The sequence below is a fragment of the Amblyraja radiata genome, chromosome 4 (assembly GCF_010909765.2).
Source record: "Amblyraja radiata isolate CabotCenter1 chromosome 4, sAmbRad1.1.pri, whole genome shotgun sequence".
NCBI classification, from domain to species: domain Eukaryota; kingdom Metazoa; phylum Chordata; class Chondrichthyes; order Rajiformes; family Rajidae; genus Amblyraja; species Amblyraja radiata.
In genome coordinates, this window is record NC_045959.1 from 121633893 (window position 1) to 121653289 (window position 19397).

At 43.7% G+C, this 19397-nt stretch overlaps 1 protein-coding gene across 2 annotated transcripts in view; it reads right to left on the bottom strand.

Moving 5' to 3' along the window:
- LOC116972546 (protein NDRG1-like) overlaps positions 1–19397 on the bottom strand; it is a 72466-nt gene that overhangs the window by 39054 nt on the left and 14015 nt on the right. Inside the window, exons 2-3 of one of the 2 annotated variants that reach the window (XM_033020370.1) lie at positions 16574–16657; positions 12027–12062 (exon numbers count right to left, since the gene is read on the bottom strand). In XM_033020370.1, the coding sequence (XP_032876261.1) occupies positions 12027–12062; positions 16574–16648 (111 nt within the window). In that variant the 5' untranslated portion in view covers positions 16649–16657. The remainder of the gene's footprint in view (positions 1–12026; positions 12063–16573; positions 16658–19397) is intronic. The other variant, XM_033020371.1, reaches the window with a different exon arrangement.

Sequence of the window (19397 nt, forward strand, 5' to 3'; positions counted from 1 at the left end):
CGAGATGGGGAGCGGGAGAGAGAGCGCGGGTGAGATAGAGAGAGAGAGAGGGAGGGAGAGAGCGAAAGACAGAGACATAACGTGGGTCGGGTAGGTGAATGACTTTACCTGCACACCAAGAAGAAGCCCGTGCTCGCCATCCGGAGGTCTCAATCATGATATTGAGTTTTAAGAAATTCTCAATGTGTCATCAATACATCGATCTACATTCCTCAGGAAATGTAATTGTGTTTTGACCGAGTATTAATGACGTCCCGTGAATTTTATTCAAAGGATAAATACTGGGTCAAAACACAATTACATTTACTGAGGAATGTGGATCGATGCATTGATGACACATTTAACTACGTGTTAGCTACTGGCTGTTAACAAGTGCTAACAGTAGTAGTTAACAAATCATTTTTGTCTGATGGCTGGTGCAGCGGTTTTTATCCATGTTCGTTTTTTTAAAATCTGTATTTAACGCAAATTCGTATTTCCGTACGAAATACAGAAAATTAGCGCGGGGCCCAATTGGGAGCAACGGTCCGATCGGCTTAAGGCTGGCCCTGTCAGCATGAGATGGTCGGGACAGTCGTGGAGACGGGACGCTTCATCGAGGGACAGGACTCACTGACAAACTTTCTCCCTGATACACAGCTCCTATCTGTCAAGGTGAATTAGAAGATTATATTCAATGTATATAATTTTACAAAGATGCCTATTGCAATGTGCACTTATGTGCGCGATGCACCGAGACCCGTCCGACGCGTTGTAGATGACCGCTTTTAGCGATTACTCCCACAGTAACCAAGAGCCCTGACTCAGTCACACATTGCCAACCCTACATTGACATTTTCCACTATCTATCTATCCATCCATCCATCCTATTACTAAGACTCTCATCTTGTCCTCTTCCGGTTTGCGTTGTTTTTAAATTTGCGCAAAAATGGTACCCTATATCGCTAGGATTTTTTCACCACCTTCCTCACTGTTCTCCTCTGTCCAAGCGCACCAAGTTTTGCTCCAATCGGTGAAATATTAGAAACGTTATTGGTCTGTTATTCGCCGGGACGGTGACGCCCCTTCCGGCACCCGCTGACAATCACCGGGGCAGAGAATAAAGCCCCAGAGGCCGGGCTGAGACGTGAGCACTTCCAGAAGCCGCCTGTCCACCGGCGCCGAGAATAAAGCTGAGGCAGCGGAGTGTGGGCTGGGTTCGCGGGCGGGGGCTGTGAGCCCGACAGACGCTGGGGACGGGAGCCGTTGAGTGAGTCTGGAGCCGTGTCCTGGAGTGCGGTCGGAGCCAGAGCCGGGAACCAGTGAGCCCACACACACCCCCCACCTCCCCACACACGCTTCCCGCCTGAAGCCGTCCCCATCCCCCGGTTACAGAATGCTCCTGCCGTTGCGTTCGGGGAACAGGTGAGTGGTGGAATATTACATTGGGGAATGGGTTGCGTTGGGGGACCAGGCCTCCCGTGTGACTGGGACCCAACGGGTCCCACTTAGTCTAGTACTATTACTAAAACTCTCGTCTTGTCCTCTTACGGCTTGCATTGTTTTAAAATTTGCGCAAAAACGGTACCCTATATCGCTAGGATTTTTTCGCCACCTTACTCACCGTTCTCCTCTGCGCCAAGTGCACCAAGTTTTGTTCTGATCGGTGGAATATTATAAAAGTTATGAAGTTTTAAAAATCATGAGATCAGCAGATTGGTCTTCTCGCCTGTCGATCACCATGAAGTCACCAAGTCACCAATCACCAAGCCCCTTCCGGCACTCGTTGTCAATCACCGGGACGAAGAGAATAAAGCCCCGAAAGCTAGGCTTGAGTCCAGAAGTCGGGCATGAGTCAGTCAGCCCGGAAGCCGTGAGTGAGTGAGAGTCGTGAGTGAACTTAGTCCAGCAGCCGTGAGTGAACTGAGGGTCCAGAAGCTGTGAGTGAACTGTGAGTCCCGAAGCCGTGAGTCAGTGAACTGTGAGTCCAGAAGCCGTGAGTCAGTGAACTGTGAGTCCAGAAGCCGTGAGTCAGTGAACTGTGAGTCCAGAAGCCGTGAGTCAGTGAACTGTGAGTCCAGAAGCCGTGAGTCAGTGAACTGTGAGTCCAGAAGCCGTGAGTCAGTGAACTGTGAGTCCAGAAGTCGTGAATGAGTGAACTGTGAGTTCAGAAGCCATGAGTGAGTCCAGAAGCCGCCCGGTGCGCGGAGCCTGCCCGAATGCTGCAAACTCGAGATCCTGGGGAAGTGAGGAGTGAGTGTGGGGGGAAATGAGGGATCTGGGCGCTGGCGGGGCTCACCACCCCGCCCACAAACTCCCATCCCCCTCTCCTCGCACGCACACACACACACCCCCCCCCCCCCCCCCCCCCCCCCCCCCAGTGACAGGCCACGGCAGCGACAGGCCACGGCAGCGGTAGGCCACGGGAGCACCCCCCCACCCCACCAGCCCCTGCCTGAAGCCATCCCCCTCCCCGGCTACAGAACGCTCCCTCCAGCCCCCACCTGAAGCCTCCCCGTCCCCAGCTGCAGGACTAGCCCAAGAATCCATTCGTCCCACAATGTCCATACTAGCCCTCGGGAAACCAGTCCCTTCGGCCCACAGCACCCATACTAGCCCTCCAGAAAGCCCTCCCCCTGAAGCCGTCGCCCTCCCCCCGGCTGCAGGACGCTCCCCCTTCTCCCACCAGCCCCGCCTGAAGCCATGCCCCTCCCCAGGCTGCAGGACGCTCCCCCCACTGGCCCCCGCCTGAAGCCGACCACTTCCCTGGCTGCAGAACGCAACAAGAGACGCAACAAGAAAGAATGGACTGAATAAATCTCGTCTTTAATGTTTAAATTGTTGTTATATTTTAAGAGATATTCACATTTTAAGTTTTAATATATCCCTTTTCCACTTGCCGTGCCCGTCAGCTGCACCTGCGCAGTAACACCTGCGTGTTCTACGTCACAATGGGAACCCAATGGAAGGGAATGGCTGCGCTGCCGGAGAGCCAAGAGTGGATGTGGGAGGGGGGGTTCCTCACAACGGGAACCCGTCAGCCGCGCCTGTGCACTTGGGGGCTATGCGTGAGTGGTGGAATATTAGAATTGGTGGAGAAGTGGAATATTGCGTTGGGGGATCAGGCCTCCCGTCTGAGAATGGGACCCAACAGTGTTTCTGGTCGAATTCTGACCTTGGAAAACAGTGCCCCTATTGGCGTAGGTCCCTGGCGGGAGCCCCTCCTGCGCTTCACGGAATAGAGACCCAGCCTATTGGGTAATGTTTAAAGTGCAACAGAAGTTAACTAAAAGGACAATACGGGGAGAAAAGATGAGGTACGAAGGTAAGCTAGCCAAGAATATAAAGGAGGATAGTAAAAGCTTCTTTAGCTATGTGAAGAGGAAAACATTAGTTAAGACCAAAGTTGGACCCTTGAAGACTGAAAAAGGTGAATATTCACCTGGTTAATTCCCAGGATGGCAGGACTGTCAAGTGTTGATAGAATGGAGCGACTGGGCTTGTATACTCTGGAAATTAGAAGGATGCGAGGGAATCTTTTCGAAACATATAAGATTATTTAGGGTTTGGACACGCTAGAGGCAGGAAACATGTTCCCGATGTTGGGAGAGTCCAGAACCAGGACCCACAGTTTAAGAATAAGTGGTAAGCCATTTAAAACGGAGATGAGGAAAACTTTTTTGTGAGAGTTGTGAATCTGTGGAATTCTCTGCCTCAGAAGGTAGTGGAGGCCAATTCTCTGGAGGCTTTTAAGATAGTTAGATAGATCTCTTAAAGATGGCAGAGTCAGGGGATATGGGGAGAAGGCAGGAATGGGGTACTGATTGTGGATGATGAGCCATGATCACGGTGAATGGCGATGCTGACGAAGGGCTGAATGGCCTACTCCTGCACCTATTGTTTATTGTATTGTTTATTTTGAGGAATTGCACCCCATCTAAACCCTTCACGCTATGATTTCCCCCAGTCTATATTGGTAAAGTTAAAATCCCCTACTACAACAACCTTATTTGACCTGCAGCTGCGTGCAATCTCCCGGCACATTTGTTCTAATTCTCGTTGACTATTCGGGGGTCTGTAGTACACCCCCAACAAGGTGATCATCCCTTTCTAGTTCCTCAGCTCCACTCACTAGACGAACCATCCATAATGTCACCTCTGAACACAGCCGTGACATCCTCCTTAACCAACAATGCAACCCTGCCCCCTCTTTTTTCCTCACCCCTGTCTACGGAAGCAATTTTTTGTTGATTGCTATCCAGTTAGCGGAAAGACTACACAATATTAAAAAAGAAAAAAAGAGAAACATAGAAAATAGGTGCAGGTGTAGGCCATTTGGCCCTTCGAGCCAGCACCGTCATCAACTGATCATCTACATTCAGTAACCCCGTTCCTGCCTTCTCACGGCACCCCGTGACTCCGCTATCTTTAAGAGCTCTATCTAACTCTCTCTTGAGGGCATCCAGTAGCAATGTTACAAAATTTTGAGATTTAAAAAATCAAGTCTGCAATTTATCCCATCAGATAAAGCATAAAAAGAAGTTTAATTTGACACCTAATTCACTTTCACATCTTCAGTATTAAAAAACTTATGGCCATTTTCATACTCGGAAATTAGCATCTTGTTCCCTATTGCTTTTCCATTGACTTAACACAAAAGCTGTGATCGAGGACCGTCAAAAGCCCATAACTTTCTTAAAAATCAAACTGAATGCAATTTTCAGTTATTATAGATTGAAGCATTGTGAAACAAATATAACACATCTTACTTGGATGACCTGAAATTAAAGCATATAATTAGTTAATTACCTAATTGGAGTTAATTACAAAATTGACCATTGTGACGGAAATAGTAATAAACACCCAGACTGCCTTGAATATTCAAAAATGTGATATTCTCAAGATCAGAACTTTAATATTATTGTATTATATGCTGTAAATCCGTAACAGATAGGTAAATAAATTACAATTTCTAGCAATAGACCGTCTTTATGGAGAAGAATTCACAATATAACATGATTTTTATATCTCACTGTCATGAATTTGATGGAAGGAATTTAATGTTTAATTCCCATAAATAATCTAGAAACATCCACCCAAAATATAATCAAATTATTGTTTTTTGCACAATACATATGACTCAAACTGTGAATGTTTAGTTTAAAAATAATGATCATGGAGAGAGAGAATAACACAAAATATAGACAATTTAGACGGCTTATCTCAAAAACAAAAAGGGCATTTTAATCATCTTGCTTCTGGAACGCAATCGATTGGAACGTTGCATTTGCGGTTCAACCCCATATCAGCAGGAAAAACACTGCCGGTTCGTATGGGGCCCAAATCACATTTTCGCCTGTAGAGGATTGATTAAAGTCATCCCAAGAAGCAAGTTTATATGTAAAATAGACGACTTACATTTTGTTTTATCCCGTACGTGAGATCTATCACGTTGTAGGTGTTGATGGCATTAGAAGTCGCTTTTTATTTTAATATAATCATTAAATTGTCTCGCGATTTAAAAATAAAATTAAAATAAAATAAAAAATTTAATTAAATTTAAAAAATCGGGAATGGAAGTCGGAACGATTTTTCTTCAGCAGCTAGCAGCCCGAGGAAATCGGCCTCGGGCAGGCGGCCGAAAACTGGATTTTAATCCGCCCCCCCCCCACAAAGGCGCCAAAGTCGCGCGCACGGCCAGTGGCAGAACTGCAGCGCCGCTGAAGGTAAGTATTGTAACATCGCTACATCCAGAGAATTGGCCTCTACTGCCATCTGAGGCAGATAATTCCATAGGTTCACAACTCTCTGGGTGAAAAATATTCCCTCATCAGTCCTAAATGGCCTACCCCTTATTCTTAAACTGTGGCCCCTGGTTCTTGACTCAGCCAACATCGGGAACATTTTTCCTGCATCTACCCAACCAATCCTCTAAGAATTTTATGTTTCTATAAAATACCCTCTAATCCTTCTAAATTCCAGCAAATACAAGCCCAGTCGACCTATTCTTTCATCATATGTCAGTCCCGCCATCTCGGGAATTAACCTGGGGAACCTACGTTGCACTGCCTCAATAGCAAGAATGTCCTTCCTCAAATTAGGAGCCCAAAACTGCACACAATACTCCACCAGTGGTCTCACCAGTGCCCTTTACAACTGCAGTAGGACCTCCTTGCTCCTAAACCTTTAGCAAGGAAGGCCAACATACCATTAGCTTTCTTCACTGCCTGCTGTACCTGCATGCTTACTTTCAGTGACTGATGTACAAGCACACCCAAGTATCGTTACACATCCTCTTCCCCTAATCTGACACCATTCAGATAATAATCTGCCTTCCTGTTCTTGCCACCAAAGTGGATAACCTCACATTTATCCACATTATACTGCATCTGCCATGCTTCTGCCCACTCACACGACCTATCCAAATCACCCTGCCGCCTCATAGCATCCGCCTCGCAGCTCACACTGCTACCCAGCTTTGTCTCATCCGCAAACTTAGAGATGTTACATTTACTCTAATTCCCTCGTGTAAGTTGTTAATATTTATTGTAAACAACTGGGATCCAAGCACCGAGCCTTGCAGCACCCCACTAGTCACTGCCTGCCATTCTGAAAAGGACCCGTTAATTCCTACTCTTTGCCTCCTATCTGCCAACCAGTTCTCCATCCATGTAAATACCATACCCCCAATACCATGTGCTCTAATTTTGCACACTAATCTCTTGTGTGGGACCTTGTCAAAGGCTTTTTGAAAGTCTAGATACACCACATCCACTGGCTCTCCCTTATCCATTCTACTTATTACATCCTCAAAAAATTCCAAAAGATTAGTCAAGCATGTTTTCCCTTCATATAGCCATGCTGACTTTGACCGATCCTGTCCTCTGGTTTGCCGCTTCTTCTGATTAATTTATATGCCTCTTCCTTGGCTTTAACACTATCCTGGACTTCCCTCGTTAGCCACGGTTGAGCCGCCTTCCCCGTTTTAGTTTTTCACCAGACAGGGATGAATAATTTCTGGAGTTTATCCAATGCGCTGCTTTGGAAAACATTGGAAAATGATCACCAATATATCCAAGACCTCCTTGAGTGCTCTGGGATGCAGGCCCTGGGGATTTATCTGCCTTCAGTCCCAACAGTTTGCCCAACACCATTTACTGACTAATGTGGATTCCCTTCAGTTCCTCCCTCCCACGAGATCCTCGGTACCTTACTATTTCCGGGAGATTGTTTGTGTCTTCCTCAGTGAAGACAGAACCAAAGTACTCGTTTAACTGTTCTTCCATTTCCTTGTTTACCATTATAAATTCACCAGTCTGACTGCAAGGGACCTACATTCATCTTCACTAATCTTTTCCTTTTAACACACCTTTAGAAACTTTTACAGTCAGTTTTTATATTCCCCGCAAGCTTTATTTCATGCTATTTTCCCCCCTCATAATTAACCCCTTTGTCCTCCTCTGTTGAGTTCTAAATTTCTCCCAGTCCTCTGGTTTGCCGCTTCTTCTGATCAATTTATATGCCCCTTCCTTGGCTTTAACACTATCCTTGACTTCCCTCGTTAGCCACGGTTGAGCCGCCTTCCCCGTTTTAGTTTTTCACCAGACAGGGATGAATAATTTCTGGAGTTCATCCATGCGGTCTTTAAATCTTCGCCATCGCATCTTCACTATCAACCCTTCAAGTATAATCTGCCAGTCTATCCTAGCCAATTCCAGTCTCATACCTTCAAAGTCTCCTTTATTCAAGTTCAGCACCCTAGTTTCTAAAATAAACGTGTCACTCTCCATCCTAATGCAGAATTCCACCATATTATGGTCACTGTTGCCAAGAGGCCTTGTACAACAAGCTCGCTAACTAATCCTGCCTCATTACACAATACCCAGTCTAGTATGGCCTGCCCACTAGTGGGTTCCTCTACATATTGGTTTAAAAACCCATCCCGTATACATTCCAGGAAATCCTCCTCCTCAGCACTGCTACCAATGTGGTTAGGCCAATCTATATGTAGATTAGTCAACCATGATAATAACCGCTGTACCTTTGCTACACACATCCAATGTTTTCCATTAACAGTCAAAACAAAATAAATTGAAAGAATGAAAATTTGTTTGTATTGACTGCTAGTATTGACTGTCTAAGTTTTTATGTTTGAAAGGAGAGTAAGTTCAGGATAGAGATGTCTAGTCCAGGATAGAGCCCTGTAGCCCAGGATAGAGACCTGTAGCCCAGGATAGACGCCTGTGTACCCCTGTGTAGCCGTGGAAAGACCCCTGTGTAGCCGTGGATGGACCACCTGTAGCCAGACGCCCAAATGGGTTGGGCGTCTGGCTACCTGGACAGAGGAGCCAGTCTCCCAGAAGCCAGAAGTAATCTCCCAGAAGGGTCTTTAAGAGTGTGAGAAACCTAGACAGAGGAGCCAGTCTCCCAGAGGTGAGAAATCTGAACAGAGGAGCCAGTTGCCCAGAAGCCAGAAGTAGTCTCACAGAAGGGGCAAGTTCCCAGAAGACACGATGCGCCGAGATGCAGCGAGAGGTAGGAGCCAGTCTCCCAGTCGCAGCAAAACGCAACGAGACAGGCCCTTTGTTTCTATAGTTTGAGGTTAAAGTGGACAGTAGGGGGAGATGTGATATCTTTAAAGTGATGGGAGAGATGTGATGTCTTTGGAATGTACTATATGTAACATATGTAATGTAATATATAATGTAAATGCCAGTGCCCTTTGAGGCCAAAAAGTAGAAGCTGGCAAATGTACCTGTGCCTCGTGACTGAGGTCAAGTGACCTTCTGGAAGTTTCGGTCTTTGCAGATTAAACATATCTTACTCGGTGGCGGACGTGTTTTCTTTGTGCTAGTCACAACAGGGTCTCACAGAGAACATTACATGGTCACGAACATTACAACATGACCTCGCAACTTCTCTTCTCAATACTCTTACTGATGAAGGCCAATGTGTCAAAAGCATTTTTGACCACCCTATCTACCTGTATTATCACTATCAACTATGTACCTGCACTCCTAGATCCCTCTGCTCTACAAGACTCCCCAGAGCCCTGCCGTTCACTGGGTTGATCCAGCCCATGTTAGTCTTCCAAAAATGCAACACCTCACATTTCCCTGATTGTCAAGATGAAGGCTAACACACTGTTGGAATGTCTGAACTCACATACAGTGATTAAGATCCAAAGACTTTTATTAGCAATGCAGCAATAGGTAACTTCATCTTAAAGCACTTCTCAAGACTGGGGAAAAAAGGAAAAAGGGCTTTCTATTAAACCAGTGGGCGGGGCCACAGTATAACTCATAGCATGAATGACACTGATCTACATCCTCCCTCTTAAAAGAATTAAATGTCAATAAAAAACCATTGACTAAATCACTGTATGTGAGTTAAGACATTCCAACATGGTGTCACAAAGACTCACTCCTTGCCTAATTCTATTGCTTTTATTTTAGCTTTTTTTGCTCTCAGAAAGCCAGAGATCCTGGTGTTTGATGAAGACCTCGCAGAACGGTGCCGCATATTTGAAGAAGATTTCACCATTTACATAGACGCGGCTCACCCGGCTGCTGCTCCAGGTGTTCGTGCCTCAATTCTCCTCAACCTAGCAGGCACAGAAGCTGCCCAGCGTGCCAGAAGATTTCATTATCAACCAGCTAGGTTTGACCTGGCTGGTGTCCAGATTGCTCCCGCTGAATGCATCCAGGATCCCGACTGCTTGCTATACAAATTCCGACAGTTATGCGAGTTACGTACTAACTTAGTCATGGAGAGACACTTGTTTTTTTCACGAAGCCAGAGACATGGAGAACCTATTGGAACGTATGTTAGTGCTTTGAAACACATTGCCAGTCGGTGTGCTTTTAGTGATTCATGTGACAGCTTAGTCCGTGACCGTCAATGATAAATTATGAGACGAATTACTACGCAATACTGAACTTACTCTAGAGACTGCTGAAAACCGCTGCCCCCCCCCCCCCCCACCAGAAGGGGCGTGACCTTCATGGCGTGATTGACAGGAGAGAGAATCTCAACATTTTTTTAAACACTAATAACTTTCATTTTTCATCGATGGGAAAAATCCTCGGCACCTGATGAGCGGAGGGGGACTCTGAGTAAGATGGCCAAAAATCGCACCCATACGTGGTAGCGGATTTTTTTCTAAAATCAATATAAAGCGCAAACAGGAAGTGGTCAAGATTAGACTTTTAATTATATAGAAGGCAAGGCAACTTTAATAATGCAAGGCAACTTTAATTAGGCAAGGCTACTTTAATTAGTCATGGCAACTTTAATTAGGCAACAAAACTTTAGCATTTCCTAACCAAAAGCAACACAGCTTTAGCATTACCAAAGCAATAGGCAATAGACAAGAGGTGCAGGAGTAGGCCATTTGGCCCTTCGAGCCAGCACCGCCATTCAATGTGATCATGGCTGATCATCCTCAATCAGTACCCCGTTCCTGCCTTCTCCCCATATCCCCTGACTCCACTATTTTTAAGAGACCTATCTTGTTCTCTCTTGAAAATATCCAGAGAACCTGCCTCCACCGCCCTCTGAGGCAGAGAATTCCACAGACTCACCTCTCTCTGTGAGGAAAAAGTGTTTCCTCGTCTCAGTTCTAAATGGCTCTCCTTATTCTTAAACTGTGGCCCCTGGTTCGGGACTCCTCCAACATCGGGAACATGTTTCATGCCTCTAGCATGTCCAAGCCCTTAACAATCTTATATGTTTCAATGAGATGCCTTCTAAACTCCAGAGTGTACAAGCAGCTGCTCCATTCTCTCAGCATATGACAGCAAAGGCAACACAGCTTTAGCATTTCCAAACCAAAGGCAACACAGCTTTAGCATTTCCAAACCAAAGGTAACACAGCTTTAGCATTTCCAAACCAAAGGCAACACAGCTTTAGCATTTCAAAATTATATTTTCAAACCACATTGAGGGCACTGACAGGTCAGTAAAACCACTCAGTTTAGTAGACATGTGTTCAGTGTTATTCACAGCTCAGAGTGAGAGACGTGACTCTCTCGCTCCCCCATCTTGCAGAGACTGTCTGTGGCACTCAACACTTCCGGGTTTTATAGTCCCACCGGAAGGGGCGTGGCCTTCAGGAGAAAGAATCTCAACATTTTTAAAACACTAATAACTCTTTTATTTTTCATCAATGGGAAAAATCCTCTTGTCCTGCGCAGCGGAGGGGGACTGAGTAAGATGGCCAAAAATCACAGCCGTAATTGGCAGCGTCATCTCTAAAATCAATATACAGAACAACAGGAAGTGGTCAAGATCAGACTTTTAGTAATATAGATAGATACAGCATAGGTGACTTCATCTTAAAGCACTTCTCAAGACTGGGGAAGAAGGGGAAAAGGGCTTTCTATTAAACCAGTGGGCGGAGCCACAGTATGATTCATAGCATGACACTGATCTACACACAGCATATGCCTTTTTTTTAAACCAATAAACAGATGAAAGCTGTTTGACCCAAAATGGCATAATTTCTCTTTCTGCAGATACTGCCTGATGTGTTAAGTGTTTCCAGCATTTTTTGTTATTATTTCAGATTCCTAACATCAGTTGTTCTTCGATTTTCATTCACAGCTGATATTCAACTCGGGCTCATACGAAGTACAATTGTTTGAACAAAGTACTAAATAAAGACAGATATCCATGGAACCAAAATAAAGGAATGCAAGAAAGGAAAAACTTCATGAATTGCCTAATAGTTATATGCATTATACATAGACTGGGTTTTATTTTATTTTTTTTAAATCAAAAAAAAAAATCAAAAAAAATCACATCCACTGCAAAGCAATCAGCAAAGAAATGATAAAATATTGGAAATACTCAGCAAGAATCTGTGATGAAATGTCATTGATCTGAATTGTTAATTGAATGTTGCTCTGTACAGGTGCTTGCCTGCCGAGTATCACAAATATTTACAGTTTCATTTCAGATTTCCAGCATCTGCAATTTCATGATTTTCAATTACGTTGAATGTAATCATCCATTTGATTCACACAGATTTCAAACGTAAATGTTACCTTCGTATCAAGCGCTTGGATGCTGCTGGCATTTGCCTGTTGCAAAAGAAAAAATAAATGTAGAATTCATAAAAGATAAATAACAAAGTTCCTGGATGAAGTAACTTGGTTATTAGAACCAAAGCTCCTAGATTCAATCCTGGTCTGCGCTGATCATCTGCGATGCAAATAGTTCTGTGCTGGACCAAATGTGACTCTTGATTGGTTTTCCAAGGCTGTCCTACTCTTCAAAGTAAAATCTTCTCCATTTACTTTCTAATAGGATTTATCTTTTTGCTGCTGATTGTTTTCTTTATAATATCAACTTTCTTTGGATTGTTTGCTCTCAGCTCATGGCAGCTTTTCTAGCTAAAGAACAGCAGAATCACTCCATTTATTGTTCAAAGAAGAGCCACTTTTCCCCCTCCAATTTGTTTTTTGATAACTTAAATGAATATGCACATTAGAGGCAGCACAACCCAGAGCCTTCAGCATCATTCAATAAGTACATGTTTGATGTGACTAACTCCAACACATTCCTGGTCCTCCCTGCCTCCAGTAATTGTTCAATCTGCAAATTCAGAAACCAATATACCTAAAATATTCAAACTCTGCTTCCCTCACATTTTGAGGAAGAGAACTTGAAAAGTAGTTCTTTGTAGAACATCCTTGCTCTTGCCATGCATTTTATCTTCAAAAGAATGATTCCGATCATAAAGTTGCCTTCAAGTAGTTTCACTCTCAGTACTAATTCTTGAAAAATTGGGGGCTAATAGCCGTGATTCAATTTGGAAATCTGTTCCCAGCCTAGAAATTCTCTTGCAGCAGTTCAGGATAAGGAAACCAACCAAAGTATCAGCACCTAGGATTCTGCTGCAGTCCAACACTTAGGTCAGCGTATATTTATTGGTAGTGCTTCCAAAGTGTCTCCTCTTCTGATTTTTAAATGTGATGCTATATGTGATCTTCACTTCACTCAAAATCCAAGTGTTGAAATTCACATTGTTCTACAAGTTTATTCTCCTGATGTCAAAACAGCTTGACAACTCATCTTATTGTTAGCCATTTTTGCTTTTTTGTATAAACATTACTTCTTGATTATCTTTTTTTGCCACTGGTGAAGTTTTCAATTATGTGCTTTGTAATACAGTATATATTCATTCTTCAAATAGATCAATGCTTTTCAAACATCAAGCTTTTAGTTGGAGGGTCTTTACATATTGGTGAGTAAATCCTACAGGTTCTAACTACAAAGCAAATTAAATGCCATGTTTAAAACTATTTCCATCCTCTACTGCACAATGCTTGAAAAGACCAGAGGAAATTACACTGGTCTCATTGAATTTCTAGAATCTTAGTATTTTCCTTGTTCAAATAATGTCTTACGGCAAGCTTCATCAGCAGAACTTACAGATAAAAACCAAGTTCAAGTTAATCAGCATTTGAGCGACTACAAACTGGAATTTTATCAGCAGGACTTTTAACACTAATGGTAGGGGTACTAAAACTACACAAACATGAGAAAAAGTTGGATATTCAAAAAAACAAAAGGTAGGTTCAGCAATACTTGATGACTTGTTTTAACACAAAAGGTCCAGAAATAAAAATAGTGAGCAAGGTGTAAAAGCACTTGAAGGCAAGACATCATAGTCTGAAGAAGGCCATCAGACTGAAAAAGGGTCTCGACCCCAAACATCACCCATTTCTTCTCTCCAGAGATGCTGCCTGCCCCGCTGAGTTACTCCAGCATTTTGTGTCTAACATCATAGTTATTATTGAAAGTTAAATAATGTTATCTTAAACTTCCTGGCTATTTCTTCCCACTCTCTCTTGGTCCCACTATCCTGGGAAAGGAGACTAAATTGCACACAATAACCCAGGTGTTGTGCCCGTCAAGGACCTGTATAAAAAATAACATCTTACCCTTTGAGAAAAGAAAGAGTAACAATCCCATTCAAAGGAATAGGTTCACAGCACGTATATATCATCCACCCATGGTATGAAGTCAAGGAACTGGATACCAAATGAGTCTGGCTCCTCAGCTCAGTACACCTGCACAGGTATTGGATCTGCAACTCATCTTTGACTTCTGCATGTCAACATAAATGTTCTAGCACACACCCAGTGGCTCCCTACAGGGTTTCAAACTATAGATAGCTCCTAACTGCAACATTGCTATAGGATAAGGGCACAGAATATTACAGGGTTCAATATTTTTGTCCTAAATGTCCATGTTTGGAAAAATGGGAACGTAGACCAAATCTTTGCAATAATTTTAAAAATTCAGAGAAAACAAATTGAAAATAGCATGAATGATTGTACCAGAAACAATCAACATGCAAATCACAGTGATAAGGTTCTGCACAGTAGATTTATCAGAGAAATAAGAACTCAAGGAAAAGTGTATTGAATTCAAGATTTGGGCAGCAATAAGGTTTTACAGGATGTTGACTCAAACAGTGGTTTTGAGGTTTGATAAGGCTGTGTGATAGGCCCTATCCTTGCTCTTTATGGTCCTGGAAAATAAGGTTTAAAAATGTTTGCAGAATGTACAAAAACTAATCATGTGATTAATACTGAGGTAGGCTGTCACACACTACAAAATGTGAACCAAGGACACAGTAAAGAGGATTCAATTCAGAGAAGTGAGGACAAAACATTTGAGGAAAGAAAAAAAGGACAGGCAAATGATGAGGAGGTCGAGACATGCAGAGAGAAGTTAGGGGGACATATTTAAAATCACAGATGGCAGCAGACTGGTAGATTTAAAAGGCAGCAACTGGATAAAGGATTTGTCTTTATTGACAAGAGCACAAAATAATAGAGTAGAGAGTTCATGGAAAACCTAGAAAACATGATTAGGTCATTTTAGGGAACACTCTGCACAGGAAAAGTGTAATAGTACAAGGAGGGTGCAGAGCAAATTCGAGGATGTTGCTTTGAGTGGACTTATTGTTGCCCCTTGTCTGGACCACGAGTCCGTAATAAAGTTTATTATTATTATTATTATTATGTTCAAAGAAGTGTAGTTACCACAGAAAAGGAGTTTAGTTACCACAGAAGAGGTTTTCTTCAGTAGTGGAGGCCTTGAGCAAGGTATGTGAATGTGAGCAGTCTGGGCACAAATTTCAAGGAACAGGGGAAGGATGACATTACGAGGAAATATTTTAACCAGAAAACAAAGTTCTATAATGTAATGGATAGGAAAGAACTGCAGATGCTGGTTTAAATCGAAGGTAGACACAAAATGCTTGAGTATTTCAGTGGGACAGGCAGCTTCTCTGGAGAGGAATGGGCAAGGTTTCAGGTCAGGTCTCAAGAAGGGTCTCAACCCGAAACATCACCCATTCCTCCTCTCCAGAGAAGCTGCCTGTCTCACTGAGATACTCCAGCATTTTGTGCCTACCTTCTACAATGTAATGCTTATTTAAAACAAGTGTTAGCAGTTGAAGATTTATTTATTGATAAATTTAAAATAAATACCTGGACAAGCATTTAAGGTACTGTGATAACATGACCAAGATCTGAAAAATGGGATTAGCCTTAAAGCACAATTTTTTTCAGGGTGGGACAACAGCATATCTGGTAGAGCAGCTGCTTCACAGCACCAGAGACCCGGGTTTGATGCCAACCTCGGGTGCTGTCTCTGTGGAGTTTGCACTCTCTCCCTGCTCCGACTTTGATTTTGAATTGAATACTTTGTTACATGTGACAAGTCACAGTGAAAGTCTATGCTTGCATATCCAAGGTATGCAAATAGTCACCCATAAAGGGCACTCACAGTTACTAATCCCCCCACCAACAGTCCCCCTTTGTTCTTTCCCCCTCCCTCACAACAGTCTCCCCAGGCCAGGTCTTCCCGTTTACAGTTCTTCCCCCTTCCCTCAGTGGTCCCACACTGGGTCCCCATTGTTCCTCTCCTTCCACCACGCCGAATCGTCATTGTTCCTTCCCTCAGCAGCGGCGTCCTCGCTTCTGCGCGTTTGACCTCGTCCGTCGGTCAGCGCCATCATCGACCACCGCAGCGACCTCTGCAGGGTCCTCTTCGGACGCATCTGTGGTGCAGACCCAGGCCCCAGCCATGGGCTCCGCAGACCCAGGCACCGATGGCCCTGGGCTTCGTTGATCCACGAGACTCCACCTCCGTCCCCGTGAGGCCCAGGCTGCGACCTCGGCTTTTCAACTGCACTTCCAGAAGGCGTCTGCCACGGCAGCACCTCCGGAAGGCAACTCCCTCTCACACCCCAAAGATGTGCGAGTTTGTCGGTTTAATGGCCTCTGTAAATTTTCTGTAGTGTATGGAGTGGATGAGAAAGCAGGATAACATAACTAGGGTGAGTGGGTTATTGACAGGTGTCATGGACTTGAATGGGCTGAAGGGCCTTTAACTTTCAATCATTTAATCAATAACCTTTCTGTGTTACGACCCTGAGGTTATGTACATATTTAAAAGCTCCTGTTGAAAAGCATTTAAACCGCACTTTTGGTATTGATTAAAAGCCACTTAATTTATCATTTCTGATTTTCTCCTCCCAAAACAGCTGTCAGAAAAAAAAAAACTTTCTTACCGTTTCAGAGAAACCAGCATTCTCTACTAGAAGACGTTTGACTTCTGAGAGGGTGATATCTTGTTGAGCCATCATGCTCGCTTTCTAGGGACACACAAAAAAGCACAAAATGGATGACAATGAAATGAATGGAAATATTTACTGTCCTATACGAATTTTGTCATATCTATGCAAAAATACAAAAATGGAGGCTCAATGTAAAACCTTTCACAACCCGAGTTGCTGATCACAGTTACCTATATCTAGTTGTTCTAAGATTGTCCATGACAGTACAATGAGGCTTGTGCAACATATTTGATGAATTGGCAGAAATAGTGCAGAGACAGCTTTTATAATGTCAATTTTTCTGTATATTGACTTAGCTTAGTGCTTCCAAGATAATGATTCAGCCAATGCCTCATTAGGCGCAGGAGACTTCAATGGTTTAAAAAAAGAATTTGTTATTCCAATGGGGTTCTTAATTTTAAATAGACAAGAGTGCAAGAGTAACTCAGCAGATCAGGCAGCATCCTGGAGAACATGGAGAGCTGATGGATACCTGTTGGGGGAGTCCAGAACCAGGGGCCATAGTTTAAGAATAAGTGGAAAGCCATTTAGAACGGAGATGAGGAAAAACCTTTTCACACAGGGAGTTGTGAGTGTGTGGAATTCTCTGCCTCAGAGGGCGGTGGAGGCTGGTTCTCTGGATGCTTTCAAGAGAGATGTTAGATAGAGCTCTTAGGGATAGCGGAGTTAAGGGATATAGAGAGAAGGCATGAACGGGGTACTGATTGTGGATGATCAGCTATGAATGGCGGTGTTGGCTCGAAGGGCCGAATGGCCTACTCCTGCACCTATTGTCTATTGACCAGGGGACCCTTCTTCAGACTACCTTCTACCCTCTCTAGACTTTTATTCCAATTGCCGGTGCATGAACCGACTCGACTTCTCTATCCCCTTACCCACTCCAACCTCACCCCTATGAATGGAATCCACACTGGATTTCTTAATTACTTGTATGTTTAATGTTGCAGATTGGCTGGAGCTTTACTGTTGAGTATATTGTATCTTAAGGAGTCTTTAATGTTCTAGACATAGAAAGTAGGTGCAGGAGTAGGCCATTCGGCCCTTCAAGCTAGGACTGCCATTCAATGTGATCATGGCTGATCATTCACAATCAGTACCCCGTGCTAGCCTTCTAACCATATCCCTTGATTCCGCTAGCCCCTAGAGCTCCAAAAAAAATAATCTTTTAAACACATCCAGTGAATTGGTCTCCACTGCCTTCTGTGACAGAGAATTCCACAGATTCACAACTCTGGGTGAAAAAGGTTTTTCCTCATCTCAGTCCTAAATAACCTACCCCTTACTCTTAAACTGTGACCCCTGGTTCTGGACTCCCCCAACATCAGGAACATTTTTCCTGCATCTAACCTGTCCAATCCCTTAAGAATTTTATATGTTTCTATAAGATCCCCTCTCATCTTTCTAAATTCCAGTGAATACAAGCCCAGTCGATCCATTCATCATATGTTAGTCCCACCATCCCGGGAATTAACCTGGTGAACCTACGCTGCACTCCCTCAATAGTAAGAATGTCCTCCCTCACACGAGATGAAAACTGCACACAAAACTCCAGGTGCAGCCTCACCAGGGCCCTGTACAACTGCAGTAGGACCTGCTTGCTCCTATACTCAAATCTTCTTGTTATAGGTGGAAGCAGTTTAACTTCAGCACACATCAGTCACTGCCAGCCACATGCACCTCCATATAATTGGCATGAATCAGAGAATCAACGCAAAGATTAATATTATAATGTTGATTTGTGGCAAAAACAGTTTCCTAATCAATAAAAAGGTCTGTATTGGATTGGGAAAGGGAATTAAAGTGTCAGACAACCAGGAGATCAGGAAGGTTCTATGTTTCTATGTTCAGGCGGGCTGAGCGAAAGTGTTCCGCGAAACGATTGCTCAGTCTGCGTTTGGTCTCGCCGATGTACAAGAGTTCACATTTTGAACAACGGATACAATAGATGAGGTTGGAGGAGGTGCAAGTGAATCTCTGCCTAACCTGAAAGGACTGTCAGGGTCCCTGGACAGAGTCAGTTGCTGGGGAAGGTACCTGTGGAGGGGGTGGTTTGACTGGGAAAGGAGTTTAACCAGGGAGTTGCAGAGGGAACGGCTCTGCGGAAGACGGAAACGGGTGGACATGGCAAAATGTGGCTAGTGGTGGGATCCCGTTCATAGATTCAGCTGGAGGAAGGAAAGGCAAAGGCAGCACAAAGAAACAAGATCACTAAGGATTTTAATGGGGTCAGTGAAAACGGAAATGAAGTAACAACCAAATTTGGTTTACAAAGCAAATGAATGTGCAGAGGGTGTGGTAAATAGATTGATATACTACAGGTACAGATAGTCAAATGGAAATTATGTGGTGGCTTTAAAAGAAAAATATTCCTGGATGCAAAGTGTTTAGGATGGAAAGGCAAGGTACAGCAAGTAAAGATTAAAAAAAATATTCAATTACCAGAGTAGAGGGTGGGTAAAACAAAGAGGTCAAAGATAGAAGCAGTTTGGTTTGAGCTAAGAAAGAATGAAGGATACAGTCTAGCGAAGAATAAGAAGGCATGGATCAAGTATCAGCAGATGAGATCAAGTGTATCCCTGGAGGTGTTTTAGGAAATGAGGAGTGTGCTAAAAAATGAAATCACGAGGGCAAAAGAGGGACAGATGGCTCTGGCAGATGACATTACGGATATCCTAAGAGATGTTATATGTACATTAAGGAAAAAAGAGTAACCAGAGGGAGAAAGGGAACCCTCAAGAATCAAAGCTTTCAACTGTGC